The sequence below is a fragment of the Hesperophylax consimilis genome, chromosome 22 (genome assembly GCF_061612785.1).
Source record: "Hesperophylax consimilis isolate HC1 chromosome 22, BYU_Hcon_1.0, whole genome shotgun sequence".
Classification (NCBI taxonomy): domain Eukaryota; kingdom Metazoa; phylum Arthropoda; class Insecta; order Trichoptera; family Limnephilidae; genus Hesperophylax; species Hesperophylax consimilis.
Genome location: NC_142857.1, coordinates 11,542,472 through 11,563,707, shown reverse-complemented (window position 1 = coordinate 11,563,707; position 21,236 = coordinate 11,542,472). Strand labels below are relative to the sequence as shown.

General features: G+C 33.3%; 1 protein-coding gene across 5 annotated transcripts in view; it reads left to right on the top strand.

The window, feature by feature from the left end:
* Positions 1 to 21,236, top strand: part of LOC149412846 (calcium/calmodulin-dependent protein kinase kinase 1) — a 561,749-nt gene that overhangs the window by 392,934 nt on the left and 147,579 nt on the right. For all 5 annotated transcript variants that reach the window (XM_089645632.1, XM_089645633.1, XM_089645631.1 and 2 more), the window contains one exon: positions 679 to 1,537. In XM_089645632.1, coding sequence (XP_089501758.1) covers positions 679 to 1,537 — 859 coding nt within the window. The remainder of the gene's footprint in view (positions 1 to 678; positions 1,538 to 21,236) is intronic.

Below are 21,236 nucleotides of genomic sequence, written 5' to 3'. Positions count from 1 at the left end.
TTAATAAATTGCTCAAGCGCTTTCATATCAAACAATGTATACTGCATTGTTTGAAATTGAATAGTTTAGCCCACTGTTTTATGCAGAGCGATGAATATTTTAAACTTTTAAACAATTTATATCTATTCAAAATAAAATCAATTTCAATTCGGTTTGTGCTACATCATGTTTTGTGATAATTAAGTCAGATTATTTTATGTTGTTTATTCAGCGCTTCGTCGTCACATTTTTATTAATTTTATGCTACAACCTATTTATTAACGTTTTGTTTTATAAAAGTCACAAGTAACATTTTTAACTTCCTAACGATCTCGACATTTTGCCCGTGGGGTAGAGAAATTATTCCGACTTTTGACATAATCCGACACAAGTTTTTGATTAGCTTAAAAATTTCATGTCTAACTGGGGCCTCCCCGACTCGTCATCTACTTGTGTGTAACAATGTTTGTTTACCATTCATTTCTCCCTTGTCCAATATTCTTATTTAACATACGACTGTATGTAGTTTTTAATTTTCTACAATACTCTTTCTGCTTTCGTCCTTACTAAGCCAGTTTCATGTAATAGGATTTGTCGTTCAAAAATATACTTTTATCACCCAATGTCTTCTTGTCCGCTAGTTTTCAATTCTTCAATTATTTCCGTAATCATTAACCATGTTTTTTCTTTTTATTACAGACATTCCACGGTGGAGGCAGAAGGAGCCGTCATGACGCGGCCCTCAAGGCACCCTGGGCCGCAGTCGGGCCCCCATGGGGATTCCCAACTTGGGGGGCATACGCCCGGGCCTCCAATCCAGTCCCCCACCTCCCCTTCCCAACCCACTGTGATAACCCCCACCCCCAACGGCATGGCTGCCAACTGCAAGACCAGAACCCAAAATGATTACAAGCATTGCCAATTAGCCGATAGACATAGAGAAACCAAATTAAACGAATCCCAACAGACTGCAACTGATGACCAAGGAAGAATAGCTAACGTGGTAGAAATAACAAAAGATAATCATGAAAGATTAGCTAAAGTTATGGAAACAACAAAAGATCACCAAGAAAGTTTAGCTAACGCTGATGTAACAAAAGATACCCGTAAACCAACAATCGAAGTATTGGGACAGTACGCTCCTGTAGTGCCTTTACACAAACCACCACAAAAGCTAGATTTTCTAGAGACGGAAGCTTTCGGAGAATCAGTTCAGACCTCACTGAGGCCGTATTTGAGAGATGTACCAAAAACTCAGAGCTTGGATTTAAGGCACGATGACGAAGTACCTGAGTGCAGTGATATGTCCAAGGCTGGTAGTATGGAGCCATCGGCACTTACCAGGGAGATGCGGGCGAGGCTGTTGGTGACACAGCAGTCGAGGTCCTTAGGCAGGGATGACCCTGGGTGTATGGGGGAAGGGGCAGAGTCTCCGGGAGGATCTCCGAGGACTGTGAGGAGAAGACCCCCCTTGAGAGAGTCTAGAAGAGTGTCAATTGATGCATCGGGCAGCTATCTGCAGCTGAACCAGTACAAGCTGATGGAGCCTATTGGACAGGTAGGATCAACTTTATTAAATCACTGTCGCAAACTCGTGAACAATCACGCAATACGCATAGAATCACTATTGCATACTTATATTTTGTGGGAGGATGTTACTATTATCATGCTGGATCAGATTCTGAAGTTTCCGGTCGCTCGGCGCTATATAAATTAGTCAAATATTATTATATTCCAAATAGGTGCTTTATCGCTTGTTTGGATTCCCTAAACAAAAACTTTCATTTTTTAAAACGAAGCTTGAATTTAAAGCAAAAGTTTAAGAATGCGTACATACATTGAACCGAAGTTACAGACAGAGGCACAACCAAAATAAGTATTAATAATAATAGAATTTATATGAATTACAAAGTTAATTCAGCTTCAATTGTGGTTTCTGGACTATGTCTCAAATGCGGAAGAGACGCGTAATCAACCACGTTTACAAGATTTTTTTTTTTTTTTAATTTTCTTTATTCATAAAAATATATTAGGGTACAGGTTTTTTACATGCTTTTCGACTACCACACTAGACACATGTCCGTATTATGGTAGTCGAAATTTGTGTATAATTATATACATGTAATACATGATTCATTCAGAATTATATCTCTCAGGCTAATTTGTTCACTTTTGGGAATAGCTCATATGGTTCATTGAAATAGTTGCGTCTCCCTTACTGTCATTGTGAGAAATATGATCGAAACGGTGTTAGAAAGAGAAAACAACATGCTTTATATTTGAACCTAGAATTTACCTACAGAAGAATTACAACGTACACCTCTGTGAAACCAAAGGTTCCGATCTATTTTTAAATCAATTAATGAAAAATTGTGATTTTTTTTAAATTTCTATAACTATAAACTTTACAACACATTTGTATAATTAAATCTGTTTTTATTTTTTTTCTGCTATATTAGGTGAGCCATTTTTAATATTTTTTTTATATTTGTTTACAAAATTTATTTTTATTTCTAATAATAAAACTGAAAGCGTACTTCATCACTTTAATTAAGGAAATATTTAATTTATTTGGATTTTATTGCATAGCGGAAATACTAGGACCTCCTGACAGAATATGCCAGAGGCGTTAAAGGCTGAGAATAAGTTTGCAAAAATACGGTTGCTATTCAAACTACAGTTAAGCTTTTTAAAGATATTTAATAGACATCACAGTTAAACTTTGTTTAAGGTTTATTTTCCACGGTGACCGGATAAATCATCTTAATGATAATTCATCACATCTTTAAAAAGTTATATAAAGTCACGGAAAGTGATGAAACAAAAACTTCATTAACTGGGTTAAGTAGGTTAGGTTAGGTTAGGTTAAAATTAATTTTTTTCATCGTTTCTAATGACTTTATATCACTTTTTAAAAGTGTGTTGAATTTTCGCTGTGTTGAGTTATCATGGGACCATTTACACATATTGTTTTACGGAGAGAAATTGAAGATATTTTATATTAATTTTAGGAAAGAATTTTAACTTCTGAATCTTGCGCGGACATGGGAATCAACATGAACAACTTGCAAAAATGTAGTAAAACGGTTTTTTACAAAAAACGAATGTTATACCGAATGTTAAACGAATGTTTGACCGGTCGGTGGCCGAGTTGACATGGCGTTTGGGTCCCACCCAGGCGTAGTGTGTTCAATTCCTCGGCTGGCTAAGTCCTCCATCACAACACAAGCAACATTTTCAGCTTACTGTGGTGGTAGTAGGAGATTTTCAAATATTGTCAGGTTATTCGTAACCCGGGAATGTTTGTCTTTCTTTTTAATGTAAAAATACGAACATTTTCAAAGTTTTAACTTTGGACAGGATAACTATCTTAAATCACGCAATCTCTAAATAGTATAAAACAAAGTCACTACCCACGTCTGTCTGTTTGTACGCTTAGTTCTTCTCAACCAGAGGATACGGTTTTCACCATCTTTAAGAGAATTTCTTCCGGAAGGTTTTTATATATATATATATATAACCCATGCATATTACATTTATAGAAAGTAGAGAAAGGTCTCCAAGCAACGTCGGGCATATGTCAACGAGTAATTCATGATGTATGGCGGTCATACTCAAAGTAAAGATATCTCATCTCATCTCAAAATGAGATAGAAATCAACATATTTTACAAGGTTGTATTTCAATTTTTCATTGTTATTAAGTTTGATTTGCAGAACTGCCTTTTAATTTAACAATATTATTGATTATATGAAGAAAAAAAATGTTAACAAGGTCTGCTGTGTAATAATCATTATTATTATTATTATTATTACTAAGCGTGACAGCTGTTTCGCCTTCTGAAGGCGTTATCAAATAGGACGGAAGCCACATACAGATGATCAATTAATATTATTTCTATATTTATGACGTTTCCATAAATATTGTTTGATTAATTACTGACTTTGTGTAAGATTGCAAAAGTGCATTAATATCTTAAAAATACAATTTTAAAATAGTAAACAGAGGAAAACTTAAAGGTCAAATACACTTTTTTTTCATATAATAATAATATTATCAAAAAAATCGATTGTGTTCCTTCGTGAAATTATTCACGTTCAAATTTGCTTTGTAATTTTAAAAATTCTGAAAACTGATATTTTGAATTCAGGCCCGCAATAAATTTGATACTCAAATTATTTCATTTGAATGAATTAATTAATAATACTGTATTTGTAATGTGTATTTTTTTTGTTTAAATTTTTGACAGACGATGTCGTAAAGTTGGAACAGATCGTGTGAATTCCGAGATGAAATATGGTAGGTAACTACCTACCTATATTATTTTAACAGGAAACATATTTTTATTATTGTCTTTTTCAAAATTGGATAATGTTAGATTAACTGGATTTCTACGAATTGAACTTTGGAACAATAAATTAAAAGGACATGCTTCATTTTTTCGATTTCTCACGGTTGCGAAGTCAAAAATTGAGTAATTCGTTCAGGTCCAACAAAAAATAAAATGGTACAAAATGATAATATATGCAGAAAGCTCTTTTATAAGTGAGGCCAAGGGCCGATAACTTTTTTAATGAAAGCCTTCAATTGAATAAATAAACGGTGGGAAGGTCGTTGAATTCACAATTTCTCGGAATATTGCTCAATTGTCTTTTTTTTACTGAATGAAATTAAAAATTGAATACTTTTCAGGATTTAAATTAAATTCACGATACGTGTCGGGACTTTTTTTCATTTAAAGATTGAAACGTTTAAGGTTAATTTCGTTTTTTGCGAAATCTTTCTGCAATTTATAAAGTCAATACAGGTTGTCCTTAGGTAAAGTGCACTAATTTCTGGAGGTGACTCTACAAGATGGTAGAAGTAAAAATGATTATAAACTTTTTTCGAAATTCTGCTTTTTTGAAATTCTTCCAAATACTTACTTAAAATAAATTTTGTATTTTTTACTTGTAGAATCACCTCCCAAAGGTAACGCACTTATGGTTATATGATAACTTAACACGATGATAATTCAATACACATTTAAAAAGTGGTATAAAGTCATTAAAAGCAAGCTAACATGTAAAACTAACCTACGTAACCTAATTTTTATTTCACTTTCCATAACTTTATATCACTTTTTAAAGGTGTGTTTAACTGTCATTTTAATGAGTTATCCGGTCACCAGTGCACTTTAATAATAATAATAATAATTGGATGACTTGTATAGCGCCGTTTTTGTGCGAAATCACCTCAAGGGCGCTGACATCCTGTATTAATTTCAGAATTGAGAACGTTATTATTAGGGTTGTGAAATATTGAAACAATTAAATAAAATTTTAACATATTTCTATTGATATACTCGTATCAATATACCTGCTTAAATCAACGGGGAATTTTGCGTGTCTGAATATTGTTACTGTGGTCTTGGCAACATCGGTGAGATTTGTGCATTTTGCATATCTAGTCTCGTGTCCATTTGTTTTCTTTTTTCAGATTGGTGTACCTATATTTTTATAAAGATAATAAAAAACGTATATGTTTTGTTAAAGTTTTTTAAGCAAAGTGTTAATAGTTTGTTGCATGTGTAACGAATGTATTTTAAGAGCACTTTATAAATAGTTCGCTTCTGTTGTACCGAAGATCAAACAATTTTTTAAATGGGCAATCGACGCATGCTTGCTTTTAGCTTTCTTGAATTTAATAAGGGTTACAATATGCAGCCTTAATTCACATCTTCATCCGTAATTTATTACATGCACGATAAAACGATACTCTTCACAAAGGCAGTCACTCTTTACAATTCTCTTTGAAACGATATTCGTTCAGACCACCATTGTATTTGATATTGTACAGTATCTACACTCGATGCATTTGCTTGCTAAGCTATAAAACCATACTTATCTTGAGAAATCGTATCTGCCAGTGGTATATTTATAACGGAAGGTTTAAACTTCCTTTATTCTATAAAACTATAATTCTTATTACGTGACAAAACCTTTAAAAACATAATGAAAAATAACAAACAAACAACTTAACGCAACAACCAAGCGCATATCCTAGCCTTACAGTGAAGAGTGGCAATGTCACAGATTTATGTCTATTCGCGGAAGCCGCACACACAGTAAATAAAAAACAATGAGAGTTTTCACTTTCAGACTATAATTGCACAATTTGTTTACTATCTGAAATGTAGATTACCTTAAGCCAGAATGTAGACCTCTAGAAAGTCAATTATTTCATTCACAAGGAATTCTGTCGTTGACTTCCAAAACAATCGTTATTTATATATTTATTTTGTAATGAGAATAACCTCCCAAACTAACACGTTACTCCCAAACCGTTTAATGGTTTACAGAAATAGCTCATGTTTGTTTACTTATTTTAGATCTATTATAAATAAACAGAAAATTAACAAGACAGCTTACAGGCGGATATTATAAGTTATAAATTAACAAGTAATAAATGCAAGTAACATGTTTGTGTGTCACATTGTCAGCAAATAATTTATTTATACTGGGTTTTTACTAACGATCTCACTTCCTTGAGAACTAACCAGTTATAAAAACTCAGTAAATATACCTACAACAATTACAAAAATCTACTCAGAAATAAGATTCATTAATTTTCGCACATCTAAATAAAGATTAAAATATAAAACAAATACAAATACAAAATTATATGAAAGGTCACTAAAATGTCAAATAGTACAAAAAAGTAAGAGAAAAAGAAACACAAATAGATACACAAGAAACACAAATAGATTCATTAATTTTCGCACATCTAAATAAAGATTAAAATATAAAACAAATACAAATACAAAATTATATGAAAGGTCACTAAAATGTCAAATAGTACAAAAAAGTAAGAGAAAAAGAAACACAAATAGATACACAAGAAACACAAATAGAGACGCAAGAAATCCATAATATAATCAGCGCAACATATTTTTTAGAACTAGCAAACCATTTTTTCTGAATCCATATAAATTATCGTTGAAAATGTCTACTTCAGCATACTATATCTTATTATCTCACACTTCTCGTCATAGAGGGCTAAAATAGGCGTTATTATTTGTGAATGTATTAAGGCGAAACATGCTAGGGCAATTTTAAATAGAAAATAAGAATAATTAATTGTGCAAGAATCATTAGGTAATAAATATCCAATTGCTATATTGGCGATTTTAAATGCATTAGTAAAGATTCTAGATATAAGATATATATATACCTAGATATATATATATATATATATATATCTTATGTATATATATTTATATATAATGAAAAATAACAAACAAACAACTTCACACAACAACCAAGCGCATATCCTAGCCTTACAGTGAAGAGTGGCGATGTCACAGATTTATGTCTATTCGCGCATGTATATGTATATATGTTATGGTTAAGGTTTTCACGGGTGTAAGATGTAGAATAATGTTCTCGGTTTACCCGCGTAAAGTAGTCCTTAAAAGGACTTTTTAATTTCTGACGTTTCGGACAGATCTCACTGTCCATCTTCAGAGGCCTTATGTCCTGAATTTCGTCTCAAACTGAACGCTTTCGCGTGTCTGTTCGGTCCAGAAGTCAAGATACAAGTGGGTGCTTATCAATTCTTATGTCTAGGACGAAGTATGCGTGTTGATAGTGATTTGACGGTAGAGGGGGTGGGGGCGGGGTTGGCAATATTAAGCAGTATGTGTGTAGTGACCTGATTGGGTTGCTTTGAACTTGTTGGAAGTGTTTCTAACATATATATATATTTATATATATATATGTGTGTTAGTATTAATTATGATCATGTAATTATATCCGATTCCTATGCGTATGCATTATCTTCATACTGAAAACTATGTACACATTGAGAAAAATCTATGGATTAAGAAACAGTCTGTTTTAAATAAGGAAAAGCTGACAGAGATATTGAAAGAAGGTAAATGCAGGTAACTACATTAATGGACTAAATGCAGTTGGCGCGAACGAAAAATTGTTCAAAGAAGCAAAACTAGCAGTCCACAATGGAGTGCTGGTAACTACCCTTGTGTCTGACGCTGAGACATGGAACTGGCAGAAAGGATGAAAGTAGACTGAATGCTGAAGAAATTAGACCCTTGAGGCTTAAGTGTGGTAAAACCATGTGTAGAACGTATGATCGTGTGGGAAATTTGGAGATCCGCAAAGAATAAGAGCAAGATTAAGAAAGGGACGCTTAAATGGTTTGGGCATGGATAACGAATGAACGGAGAAAGGAGTGTATGGAGAATATATGACGCAAATTTGAATGGTAGAAAAAGTCGAGGACGCCCGAGGAAGACTTGGGACGATCAAGTGTATCAGATACTTGAGTCGGGCCATGTCAAGAGTGAGAATGATAGAAGAGTATGTATGTATGAGAAGATGTATTAATGTGAATGAATCAAAGAGTGTGTCCCAAGACCGAGTTGCTTGGCAGTCAGTCCTCTCTGCCTACGTGAAACGGCGTGGTGGTTAGTTGGTTATTTAGTTAGAATCCTGTGAGACGCGGGTCTATGAAATACCCAATTTTGCCAGTACCTGTGGCTTTTTGGATCTCAGTTCTCTTCTACCACTTTCCGTTTCAATAACTAAGCCTCCATTGAGTTTATTATTTCGTTTATAGCTCCAGCAAATGTCTTCACAATATTAATTGTATATCTCCGGCAAATGGAAAGGGGATTAAGAAATCGGATTCTCTTTGATGTTCAATTCACAAAACTGGATTTCACCAAGTGGTTGCGTAATCGGTACTTTTCTGCAAAAAGAGTCGCTATTGATTTTACGAGTATCCAATGATTAAGGTTATTATTATTATTATTAAGAACGATCGAATTAAGTAACAAGACTTCTTGATACTTCAATCTCAACTCTGGGAAGATGAAAGTATAATTTAGAAGATATAATATTTTGACAATGATATCAGTTTTGGGTTTGATAATTTTTGAAAGAATCGCTTTCTTAAATGGTTTTGTTTAAAACGTTTTTTCTAGGTTTTAAATTAACTACCTTTTCTTTAGATCTTTTCAAAAGCGATGTTTTTATTGAATTATTTTCATCCGCCAGTAATAAGCTTTGTGAAAAACTTGCTGAGCAAATTCTGATTTTAAGAAAATTGTAAATCGTGTTTTTTCAAAGAGTTTTTCGCCAATGATTTCGTCAAGCAGTTTTTTTTCACAAACGTGATTTAATTTTAAATATGTCGATAAACGCCGGGGTTTTAAAAAGTTTTTTTATGTGACTCCTCACAAGAGCACCCCTGTCTGTACAGTGTAAAGGCACTTGAGCTATATCACCACCCAGTTGGGCAGCGTTGCGAGGCGAGTTAAGGTAGGGGCTGAAGGAAAGGATGTATTAATGCGGGTCTTGAAGACGTCCAGAGCCATCTTACACAAAAACGAGTTGAAGAAGCGGCCTGTTCTCACGCCCGTGCATCAGGATCAATGCTGCTAGCTCCCTAGAGCAGTCTCCATTAAAATACTTGTAGAACAGACTCAGCATGCCCATATTGCGTCTGTGCATTAGATACGGCAATCGGACTGTTAACAATAGATTTTCAATCAGACAGACCGCCCTCTTTTGCACAGAATCAAGTAGGTTTATCAAATATTGTGGGGCTCCAGTCCAGAGGTGGCTCCCAAATTTGTACTTGGGATTTGTATAGGGTTAGCAGCTGGTAACTATTGCTGAATTTTCTAGCTCTATAAAAGACGCCCAGTTTCTTAGAAGCAAGATTTACTCGTTTGCCGGCAATGGTATTTAATAAAAATAATTAAACACATAACCCATTAATAATGTTTTCGGATTTTCGTGATATTACAGGAATAAGAGTTTGATAACATTGCGACATGACGAACAAGAAAACAAAAAATGCATTATTGGTGTAATTTCAGTTCGTTAGCCTACTGTTATTAATTCATGCATTAAAAAATATATATTTTAAAGCTTATTAGGTAGGTAGGTACTAATGTTTTGATAACACCGTGGCCCAGGAGTAAGGCTCTCGACTGGCAAGCTGAAGGTCGCGTGTTTAAATCCCGGCGTGCGCAAGTAAATTTTATTTGATTCATTTACTGATTATAAATAATATATAGTATATTTGCGGCACGTTCCAAAGTGGAAGATCTTCTCAGTGTCGCCACTCTAGTATATAAAAAAACTGATTTAACGAAATATTTTCTGTAAGGGTGTTTTGCACAAAACATTTCGTCTTATGACTTCAAATTGTTCAAATGGACGGAGGTTCCTTCAATAGCTTCGAGATTGGACCGCGATATCTTTTTATTGCACTCCTTTGTTAGTGGGTTTCAATTCCCCGTCGCACAGTTTGCTGAAAATCGCCTTTCATAGACATAGAGACTTGAATTTTCAATGGTATTTTTTTGGCTAGATATGAATTCTGCTGATCATTACTATGCTATAAAATTTCGTACGAAGCAATTGCATGTACAAATAAAGAAGTTATCATTTTTTTAAGAAAAATTTGTATGGTCACTGACATTAAAAATGAGGCTATCTCTGGAATCATAAGGTTGGCCATTCTATCCTTACACACAGATATACTACTATTTTTTATTTTTTTTTGACATACTTCGTATTGTGGCGCAACTTGTGATTTTTTTTTTTAAAATCCTCAAAGTTGAAAAAAACACTTTTTAATGTTGATGATTCATTTTAATGCTTAAATGCTTTACATATGAGTATGCTTTGTCTAGTTTACAATATTTTATTAACACTGCAAGCCTAAAATCATTTTTAATGTCGTGCCATACAATTTTTTCTTAAAAAAATGATAACTCCTTCATTTGTACACGCAATTGCTTCGTACGAAATTGTATAGCATAATAATGATCAGCAGAATCCACTTCTAGCCAAAAAATTACTATTGAAAATTCAAGTCTCTATGTCTATGAAAGGCGATTTTCAGCCCACTGTGCGTCGTATCGTTTTACGCTTCTTGTGTGTCTTTTTAAGAAGTCGTTTCCAGTTATCTCACTTTGGGAGGAAATCGGACTTAACGTGATTGCTTTTCTTAATTAAATTAAGCGTAAGTGCTGCATGAGGTACGTTATAATTACTGAATGAAACAGTTGAAGACGAAGAATGGCATTATACATGTACCTACGTACTTTAATTTAATCAAAATGTTAAAGAGGGTATACATTTGCGAGCCGAACCGTTCGCCAGTCTCTCGTGAACCATTCGTTGAAATTATTTTCATAACTAACTAACAGCGATTCATGGGGAAGGAAGGAACCAATTAATTGTTATGACAGAATTTAAAGTGATACCTAATACTACATAGGTCCGTTGAAAGAAAATGCCATCTGGCAATAATCGCCTAAGTTATCGTAAATATTTTTTTTTTTTTTTTAAAGATACATTACATTATATGGAAGGAAGCTTTTGACTGTCCATCTAGGAAGTATTCCCATTTTGAAGACAGTCAAATTAACATGTTTAAAATTACCATACATGTACACAATTACAAATACATAACAGTTACATTACAAAATACATAATAACATAGTAACACTTTATTGTTGAACAATGTAACATGCAAATTGAGTAGGTAATTAAGAAAATTAAAAATTAAAAAGAGAAGTATGCAAAAGCGAAGATACAACTAGGCGTTCGTGATAAATAATTATCAGATTACATTTTTTAGTAATATTTCAGAATCAGTCCTGCCTAGATCTAATTACCATTTTGTTATTCTAGGACCAAAGGATGACAGTTCACATTGTTTCAGCTGTGAAGGGATTTTTTTTATATATTTTAGGACCGAGATATGAAAATAGTTTTTGAAAAGCCGCTCTTTTGCTTGTTGGAACGGAAATTTCATTTCTTCCCTTACTTCTGGTTTGATGTTTGTGTTCACCTGTTTTCATTTTGTTTTTATTTTTATGAACATGGATTACTACTTTTTTAATTATAACACTCTCGGACATCTAGTACATTGAATTCCTTGAAGAGAGCGTCGCTTCAATATCTGAAAGGTTTCTTCATAATAACACCTAAAATAGATTTCTGTGATATCAATAACGGGTTTAATGTTGTTCTTTTTGTACCTCCCCACTCAATGCAACCGTAGAAAATAATTGATTTACACAGCCCGTAGTATATGTTTTATTAAACTTGTTTTTTTTTTTAATTTCTCGCAATGATATAAATATTTGTATCAGTGTGCGTACTCTTTTACCTACATTTTCAATCTGGTTATACATCTATTCATATTACATGTTTTATGAAGTCTTAGTAAAAAAAATAGGTACAAGTAATTCTGTAGTAACGTAAAAAAGTCACTTGTAAAATGAAATTGTTTGCCCTTTAGAAGCACTTGTGTTTCTTCGTATCTTTCCCAGCATTATAAGTACAAGTTTCACCTTATATAGTTTTTTTGTATTTCTCATTAAGTGTGCATAATGTCTCTCCAGGGTTCCCAGTTTCTCTGGATTAGTTACTCGGTCTGTACGGAGAATTCTCGGAATGTATTTCGTAGAGTTCCCCGAGTTCAAAGGCTTCTTGTTCGTTCTTTGTTGTTTTTGTCAGGGTTCACGTTCCAACTCCATACATTAGTATCATGATAATATAGCCTTTGACGATTAGCAGAATGGATAAGAGATTGATGTCTCTATTAACGAACAGTTTTTCTTCTTTTTTGTGTTATTTTTCTTTTGAATCTATAAACCATAGAATATTTTTATGGTACCTACAGACTTTCAGATTGAACGTAATTTTTTTTTAAAGGAGTCATTCGACCCTCCACCAGCTTGAAGAATCTAACTAGATTCACCCGACTCCTATCCAAGCATTGTACCCACCGGGCTATCGACTATATCTGATGAAGTCTTTGATTTATTACAAAGATTGAATGACAATACAAAATATTTGTTCTTGTAGACATTTAATTATATTTAACAGTGGACCTCGCGTTCGAATAAGAATAATGTATAATTTTCTTTTATTTAATAAATCAAAACCAAAACAACCTCCGAAACCAGAACGTTTAAGTGGGTATTTAAATATCTGTCTACTTAATTATAAACCACATATTATATGTACCATTTTGCTGTCCAAAGAATCGTTAATATTCAATGACAATACTTTATCTTTAGGCAGGTAGGTACCATAATATTAAAAAATGCATATAAGAAAATCCAGATATTCCCAAAGATTTCACAGCTGAAAAATATTTTTTTCTGAACCGTTAAAACGGCTACCATCTTAAACAGACAAAATGCAAAACGGATGTGGGTTAATTTCCGATTCCCAGATTTACATTCATTCGTTACTGAAAAACAAAGTGAAATTCAAAGAGATGTATTTTAAAAAAATATGCTGTCTTTCTAACCTTGACCGTGAAGCAATATTATATGTACCTAATACCAAGTTCAACTAATACCGCAAAATTAGCTTGTAACTATAACAACAATGTATACTGTAACAATTTCATGCCGTAACAACAACATCATACTGTAACAACAATGTCATTACGTATCGACAATTTCGTAGACTCACAACAACGCAACGTAGAGAAACTAAAACAATGGGAAACGTATGTACTAAATATCATGACGTCCGGAGTGTATAGTTATGTATTACCTGATGAGATGTTTCTTTGAAACTAATTGGGAAATGAGATCACAACCAAATATGGGATTAAATTTCTTAACTATATTGCTTACACACTCTATAACTCTCTACCGCATATGTATAAAAACAGTGCTTACTGCTTTAAAAGAATATTTCTTAAATAATATAAAAAACGAGAATACGTAATTCTTGTCCTGTTGTGTTTTGTCTAGTTTCTTATTCTCTCCTTTTCTATCCCCTGTATTTGTAATTGAGCATAATCTATTATTACCAATTTTTTAGTGGATAAGTACCTTTTTGTAAATTCCTACCTTAGCTTTATGTTTTATCATTTGTTTTCTTTATTGTTTTTTCTTGTTTGTTCTACTTAACCTCCAGTTTTTAAATTTTTGTACTGTTTTGTATGCTGAACTTATAATTTTGATTATTCTTCTATTTTCCCATTGTTGTTTGTGAAATTTTATCGAAATACCAATGTAATATTGTACCTATTAACTCCCACTTATGTATTGTAAGTTCCTCCCATCTTACAATGAGTTTTGTAACTCATCGGAATTAGTAGCAAGATATAAAAATAATATAAATCCATCTTTCAATTCAATGTCCAATGCTTACACAAATAGGTCAAAATTAAAGTAACACTAATTTACGTCTTGTGCGGCAATTTTTTTTATCATTTTACTGATTCTTGGATTGACAGATGTTCATTTATTTTTGTCAGGTCTATCACAAACTGAACAGTAATCATTACCGCACCAATACCTGACATAAAATCTGACTAAAACTAGACACACGGAGAAAAATGAGTATTGCTAATTTTTTAAGAATCTGTTAAAATTATTGGTAATCCGGTTAAAAATGGGATTGCAGGCCCTTAACGAATGAATTATTAAGTTTTCTGTTAAACTTTTATTACAATACGAATATACTATCACGATGTCGGAACACGTGTTCTTAAATATGCTAATATTTTCGCATTTCGTCATTATATATTATCGAGGCAAATGCAGGTGCATGAACATGGTTTGTCAACAGTTTTAAGTGAACGGCAAAACTAAGATTGAAATCAAAAAGAAAAACAACTGACATTTTTTTAAAATGCACCACGGTTCTATATTTTATTTTTTTTGTAAAAAACTCCAAGAAGAAAAAAAAGATTCCAATAACATTTCACAACTATTTCACAACATTTAACAATATCAAACGGTGATCAGAAATCATTGGTAATTAGTACAGAACCGTGAAAAATCAAGCGATATTATAATTGTAGATTCGTAAATGAGAAAGCTTGCACCATTCTTTTCAGATTTAAATAAAAAAATTAAAAAGTCATATTATTTTTATGTATTTCTTTAAAGTTATAAAACTCCTTATTCAAATAAGTCATTTATTAGATGTTATATTAAAATAAAAACAGCGTGGAAGAAGCGTCAACTTTTATTGTACGTATATTTAACGAAAAATCAATGTTAATCTCTCACTCTATTATATACGTCACGTAACGTTAATTTACAAAACCCGCCAACTGGTTTCATCACCATCGTGACTTCGTCTGTAAGCAAAAGTTACACGTTTCCTTTGATTTTTACTTGGGCTCGTGAATTGGTGGCCTATTTTAATTAATGTAACTGAAAATATCATGCAATAAAACACATAAAAGCTCTTTTCCACAGTACGTGATCGAGCACAATATTTAGCTCCATTGCGCGATATCAGATCCACGTACAGGTCATATATGTTGACTGAATATGAGAGCAAAAACAATCCATTTTATCAGATCCACGTAAACGGCGATTGCAGCGTTCGCTAAATGCGTGTTTTGGTAATGTTCTAACTGCACGATTGTTGGTTCGGATTATTCTAGAAATAACACAAAAGTACAGATAGATAAGCAATAAAAAAGTATTTATTAAACTGCACAAGAGTCCCAAATGCTCCCAATCGTCTGGAGCCAGTAAGACTATGGCATCCCCAATTGGGTATTTGTTCCCACAAACAATTCTCCAACTCGTCGTGGAATGAGATTTTAGAGAATAAGTTCTTTAATCAGGGATTTATTCAATACTTCGCGTATTACAAGAGTGACTTTGATGGTCGACCTAACTAGGAGCTGGCTAAATGAGATCTGCAAACACTAAGTTTGTCTGGAAGCAGCCTAACTGGCCCTAGCGATTACTGACTACTAGCTGCCATCTTGCGGACTTCCAAGCAAGCTCTTTGCACTGCCCTCTATGAGTGCATCTGTAAAGCTCTTAGCTAACTCACTTCCCAACATGGTATATAATGTGTATAGTTGCATAATATTATTATCTAAAAGTGGTTTTTTTTAAAGCTTAGGCAGTTTTTGTCAGATAGTAATTTCTTCCAACATACATATGTACTATTATGTATGACTTTAAACCAATGACTTAATAAAATACGCTTTAAACTCTGTCATAACATACATTTTTTAACTGTTTTATTTTACGTAACATCACCATTTATGTAAAAAATCATCTAAATTTACTTTAAACTAATTTTATGAAAAACTTCTTCATCTTTTTTTATGTGAATACCGCAAAACAATTCCAACTGCTCCGAACCATCTGTAGCCAGTGAGACTGTGGCATTTCCGATTGGGTTATGTTGTGAGGCTGAAGGTAGAGAGGAAGGGAAGGATATGGGTCCTGCTATCCCGTTTTTAACAAGAATTTATTAAAGCAGAACACTTATTTCAAGGATTGCATTTTGTTTGCCATGAACGCCAAAACCGATCAAATGATTTAAACAGGAAAACATATATTGATTTTACAATGTAACTGTTTGATTCCTAAACACATTAAATGAAAATTAAATAAAATCTCCAATTTGGGTATGTTGAATGTAGATGGGATGGGAAGGGATAGGAAAGAGAAGAACCTCCTTTTTAACTACTCGGATCTGGTCCCTAAACACGGCCAAAGCCATTTCAATTGTGAATGGTGGATATACTCGGTACTGAGAGTATCTTCAACTCTGTAACGTGCCGCAAATATACTATACATAATTTAAACGAGTAAATTGCGAAATGACACAAATTAATAAAATAAAATTTTATGCGCACGCCGGAATCAGATATCTCTGTCTTGCTAGTAGAGAGTTGTACCCCTCAACCACGGAGACCGTAAAGTAAATAAAATAAAAATTTACTGAATTTTGGTTTATTCGTTGAGCAGGTATTTGGGAATTATGTTTATGAGGGATGGGAAATCTGACAGAGATATTGAAAGAAGGGTAAATGCAGGTAACTCTATTAATGGAGGACTGAACGCAGTTGGCGCTAACAAAAAATGTTTAAAAAAAGCGAAGCTAGCAGTCCACAATAGAGTGCTGGTATTTACGGCAATGAGGTATGGAACTGGCAGAGGAAGGATGAAAGTAGACTGAGTGCTGTAAAAATGATAACCCCTGAGGCGTATGTGTGTTAAAACCATGTATGATCGTGGTGATGTAAACGTAATGAGTAAGATTAATAAAAGGACGCTTAGATGGTTTAGGCATGTAGAGCGAATGAGCGGAGAAAGGAGTGTAAGGAGGATATATGATGCAAATTCGAATGGTAGCAGAAGTCGGGGACGCCCGAAGAAGACATGGCACGATCAAGTGAATCAGATACTTCAGTCGGGCCATGTCAAGAGTCAGAATAATAGACGAGTATGTGTGATACGATGTATGAATGTGAATGAGGCAAGGGGTGTGTGTCAAGACCGAGTTGTTTGGCAGACCGTTCTCTCGGCCTACCCCTGCGGGGAAACGGCGTGATGGTTATTTAGTTATATTTACTAAAGAAACAGTTAAATCTAAAGTTAGTGGTTTGATCGATTTTAAAAATGAAGAAAAATAGGGGAAGGAGATGTGGAAGAGGAAATTGGTGTTAATTGGTGTAAATTTACTTTCTGATTCATGCGTCGTTCATGATAAAGGCTTAAAAGGCACAAAAGAGTAATAATAATAATATATGTTTCATATAAAATTATACAATAAAACATATGCGGAAACTTTGACTAGCCAACTAGGAATGGATCCTGTTTTAGGCCAGTCAAATTGACAAATTTAGTTCATATCATAATTTCATATCACATTGTTTAACTTTAGAAAATATTGTTTTATAGGAGGAAAAAAAGTGTTAAGTTTGAATTCCTGTTAGAAGCTTTAGTTAAATATACAATTTTGTACTTATAAGAATAAGCGAAAAGAAAAAAAGGAAAGTAATTACGGCATAATGCCTTTAATGCGTGTGCTTTAATAAAAAAAATCATAAAAGTAATATTCACTGTTTCACCCCATAAAACGTTATAACAATTGATACGCTCTAAGATTAAGTTGCATAAAATTATTTTCAATGATTTTAATCGTGGTGTTTCATGATTTTACATAAACAATTTTCCAGGACCTAATCTGGTAGGCATGACATTGGCGTGGCCCGTAAGTGACGTGCCGTGACTTATCTTTAGATTTTCGTGATATCGACCTGATATCTTTTTCTGCTGTGCAAAATCGCTAGACTTAGAAAAAAGTCACGGCAGAATTATTTTTTAAATTACTTTAATAAATATAAAACAATGTCAAACGAAAAACAACTGCGCACTTTATAAAGCTTCTCTGAACGTTTTCTAGAAGGCAGGAAAGACAAAAAGCTCGATTCTAGAATATCAAAGGGGTATATTAACTTCAAGGAAGAGTCAATATAAACAGAGGGTTAATTCTTGGAAATGATGAAAACATTTTTAAAATTGTTTTCACGAAATTCAATAAAGGATAGGAAATTATATTTTTGATAAGTGCTCTGTTTTGTCTGTCAAGAGTTCCACTTTATGAAACCGGTGAGACTTTTATCTATTTGGGAATATTGTGAGACTGAGAAATGGAATAGGAGGGGTAGAGATCAGAGGCGGTTCCTTCGTATGCATTTGTGTATTGTACTGATTTTTTTCAATCTTTACATAACTTACAATGACATCTGTACTCCAGTCATCGATACGCTCCGGACATAATTCCCGCCAGGTCATTGTGTGAGATATTGTTCACATTATTTTACCATACTACACGGAGACAACATCGGGGTAATCGAAAACAGCTCGGTCCACTGAAACGGTGACTGAATGAGACAAATTACTCTTATATAATGGCAAATGACCTTTTGGAGGAGTGCAGATATATAACTAATCCCGTGCTCTATCGGTGCATGAGCAAAGCCCCCTGAAGGCAAATAAATTTTGCACCACTTTGGTCATGCGTAATTCAATGTATAATGGTAGAAATTCGTTTAGGAATACTCATTTACAATGTTAGCGCTATAACAATCACACATTGGCACACTCGTGCGCCGTAAATTATTATTATTTTTTAAAAATTTCAGCTTGTTGTTTACTATCGAGATGATCTCGAGATCGCTGACCGACTAATATTATTTATCAATTATTTTACAATTGTTACTCAGCGAAGTGATGAATTGCAGTTCCCTTATTAATTTATGTGCTACACCTATATTAGATACTTAGTACGGGAGGAGTTGTTTCTCATGGAATGGTGAAAAAAAGTTAAAATAAAAATTCTTTATTCCGAGGTGTCACTATAAATGCATAATAATACAAATTAAAAGAAAGTATATATATTATGGATTTCTAGTGAAATTGTACTCCATAATTATTGGTTTGATTTTTTTTTGACACATAATGTAGACGTACAATCCGACATCCATTTTCCTTTATGACTGAGCGTAGTGTCCTGTATTAACTCGACCGTTTTTCATTTCGTCTGTATGTAAATTTCTTTGTACGTTCCTTCAAGATGGTGGCCGTTTTAATGGTTCAGAAAATATTTTTTTTTCAAATTTAAAATCATCGTTTTTATTTGGGTTTTCCTATTGGCATTTTTTTCAATATTATGGTACCTACCTACCTGCCTTTTTTTATAGTACAGTTGTCATTGATTTAGTAATATTTTATTTTGAAAAATAAGTGAGAAGATATTTAAGTACCAACTTACGAATCTTATGAATTCAGTGGAAATTTTGGAATTATATTTAAAATGAGTAAATTAGAAAAAAACATTTTTGAAGGTTTACCTTGAGGTCTACTGTTCATAAGACTACTTGTGCATGAAAAAGTTTGAGAACGAAAACGTAATAATATCTATAAATATTTCATATTTGTTTTTGTTTTTTTATGAGGATAAATATAATATTAATGAAAATATTCCCGTGGCAATGTTTGATAATTTCCTATTACCTTCAATACATAGTGAAAAATTTGCTTGTGTTCTTTTTGAAAACCACCTGTATTTTTGGTTTTTTCTCTAGTGGGAAGCGGTTGTAATTACGTGCGCAGTGCAAACATATATAAAGTATATTTTCCTGCATGAACGGTTTTTCCCCTGGCTAAAGAAACTACATTAGTGAAACTGATTTCCCAGAGGGAGTGCGCTGGTTCTAAGAAAACCAACCTTGTTATTTGCTGATTTGCCGGAATTATTTCATATTTTCTTCCACCGGTAATTTTTATAATATCTACTAAAAAAATTGTTTTTGTTTTCTTACCTTTATATTTAATAGTGGTTATGTTACACAGAGTCATTAAAAACTAAATTGAGTGCCTTGTCATGTCGCCACTGTTAAATTACATTTTACGACTAGGAACACAAGACAAAATGTAACATTCTTTTCCAATACATACACATCCAACTGTCAGACACACTCTCTAGCGAATAGTATGCATGATCTGGGCATCAAGTTTGGGGGTACTAGATTAGATTTATTCACTCTATATTTATAGAACTAAGCGTAATCTATACCAGCATTTTGATGAACCCTGTAAATTATAGTAGCGATGGTAATATAGTTTTCTAGTTTCTATATTATCTTATGTTGCTGTTTCATGTCTCATAAAACATTATTTCATATTCAGTTTACTGTCATTTCATGCTTCAAATTTTTGTATAATTTTCGATAGCTCACTAGGATTATTCTGTTCTTAAAATCCACGTAAAAGTCCGGCTGGGCATAAAACCAAATTGATATAAAGTTAAATATTGAAAATTTTGCTGCGCACTTTTAAAGGCATTATCTAGCAGAGGACTAGAACCCACGACGCCAGGCTTTTTTACATTCAACTACTAACCGGTTATAGCTCTGAGTATAAATAGATAACCGTTTTATCTATTTAATTTCGGTAACTTATCATCGTTCTCGAGCATGACTGCAGATCACCAACGAAAAAAAAAAGTGTTTTTTAAATTTATAATTCGTGAACTGTTGTTTGTTCTTTAGCGATCTGCAGTCGTGCTTGGGAACGATTACAAGTTGTGTACAATATCGATTAATCCTCCAGTACTCCTGATTTTACACGCTCAATAGATAAACTCTTATAGTTCGTTCTAGCCCCGAGAGAGCGAATTAAAATAAAATGCTCTGTCTCTCTTTCACACTGTGTGATCATTATGTTTCATTAATTTTATTTTGAATTTATACCGAGAGATCGAATTTCTAAATTTGAAATTTATGTCTCCAATGACCAGAGTTTCGGATCACAATACACGTCCGCATCGCATTTCTTGTGTTCTCCGGTTCAATTACTTAGAAATTTTGTTTTAAATTTAAGTTAGCATTTTCGTGATTGGAAGTGTTTATATGGATACTAGCTGACGTTTACC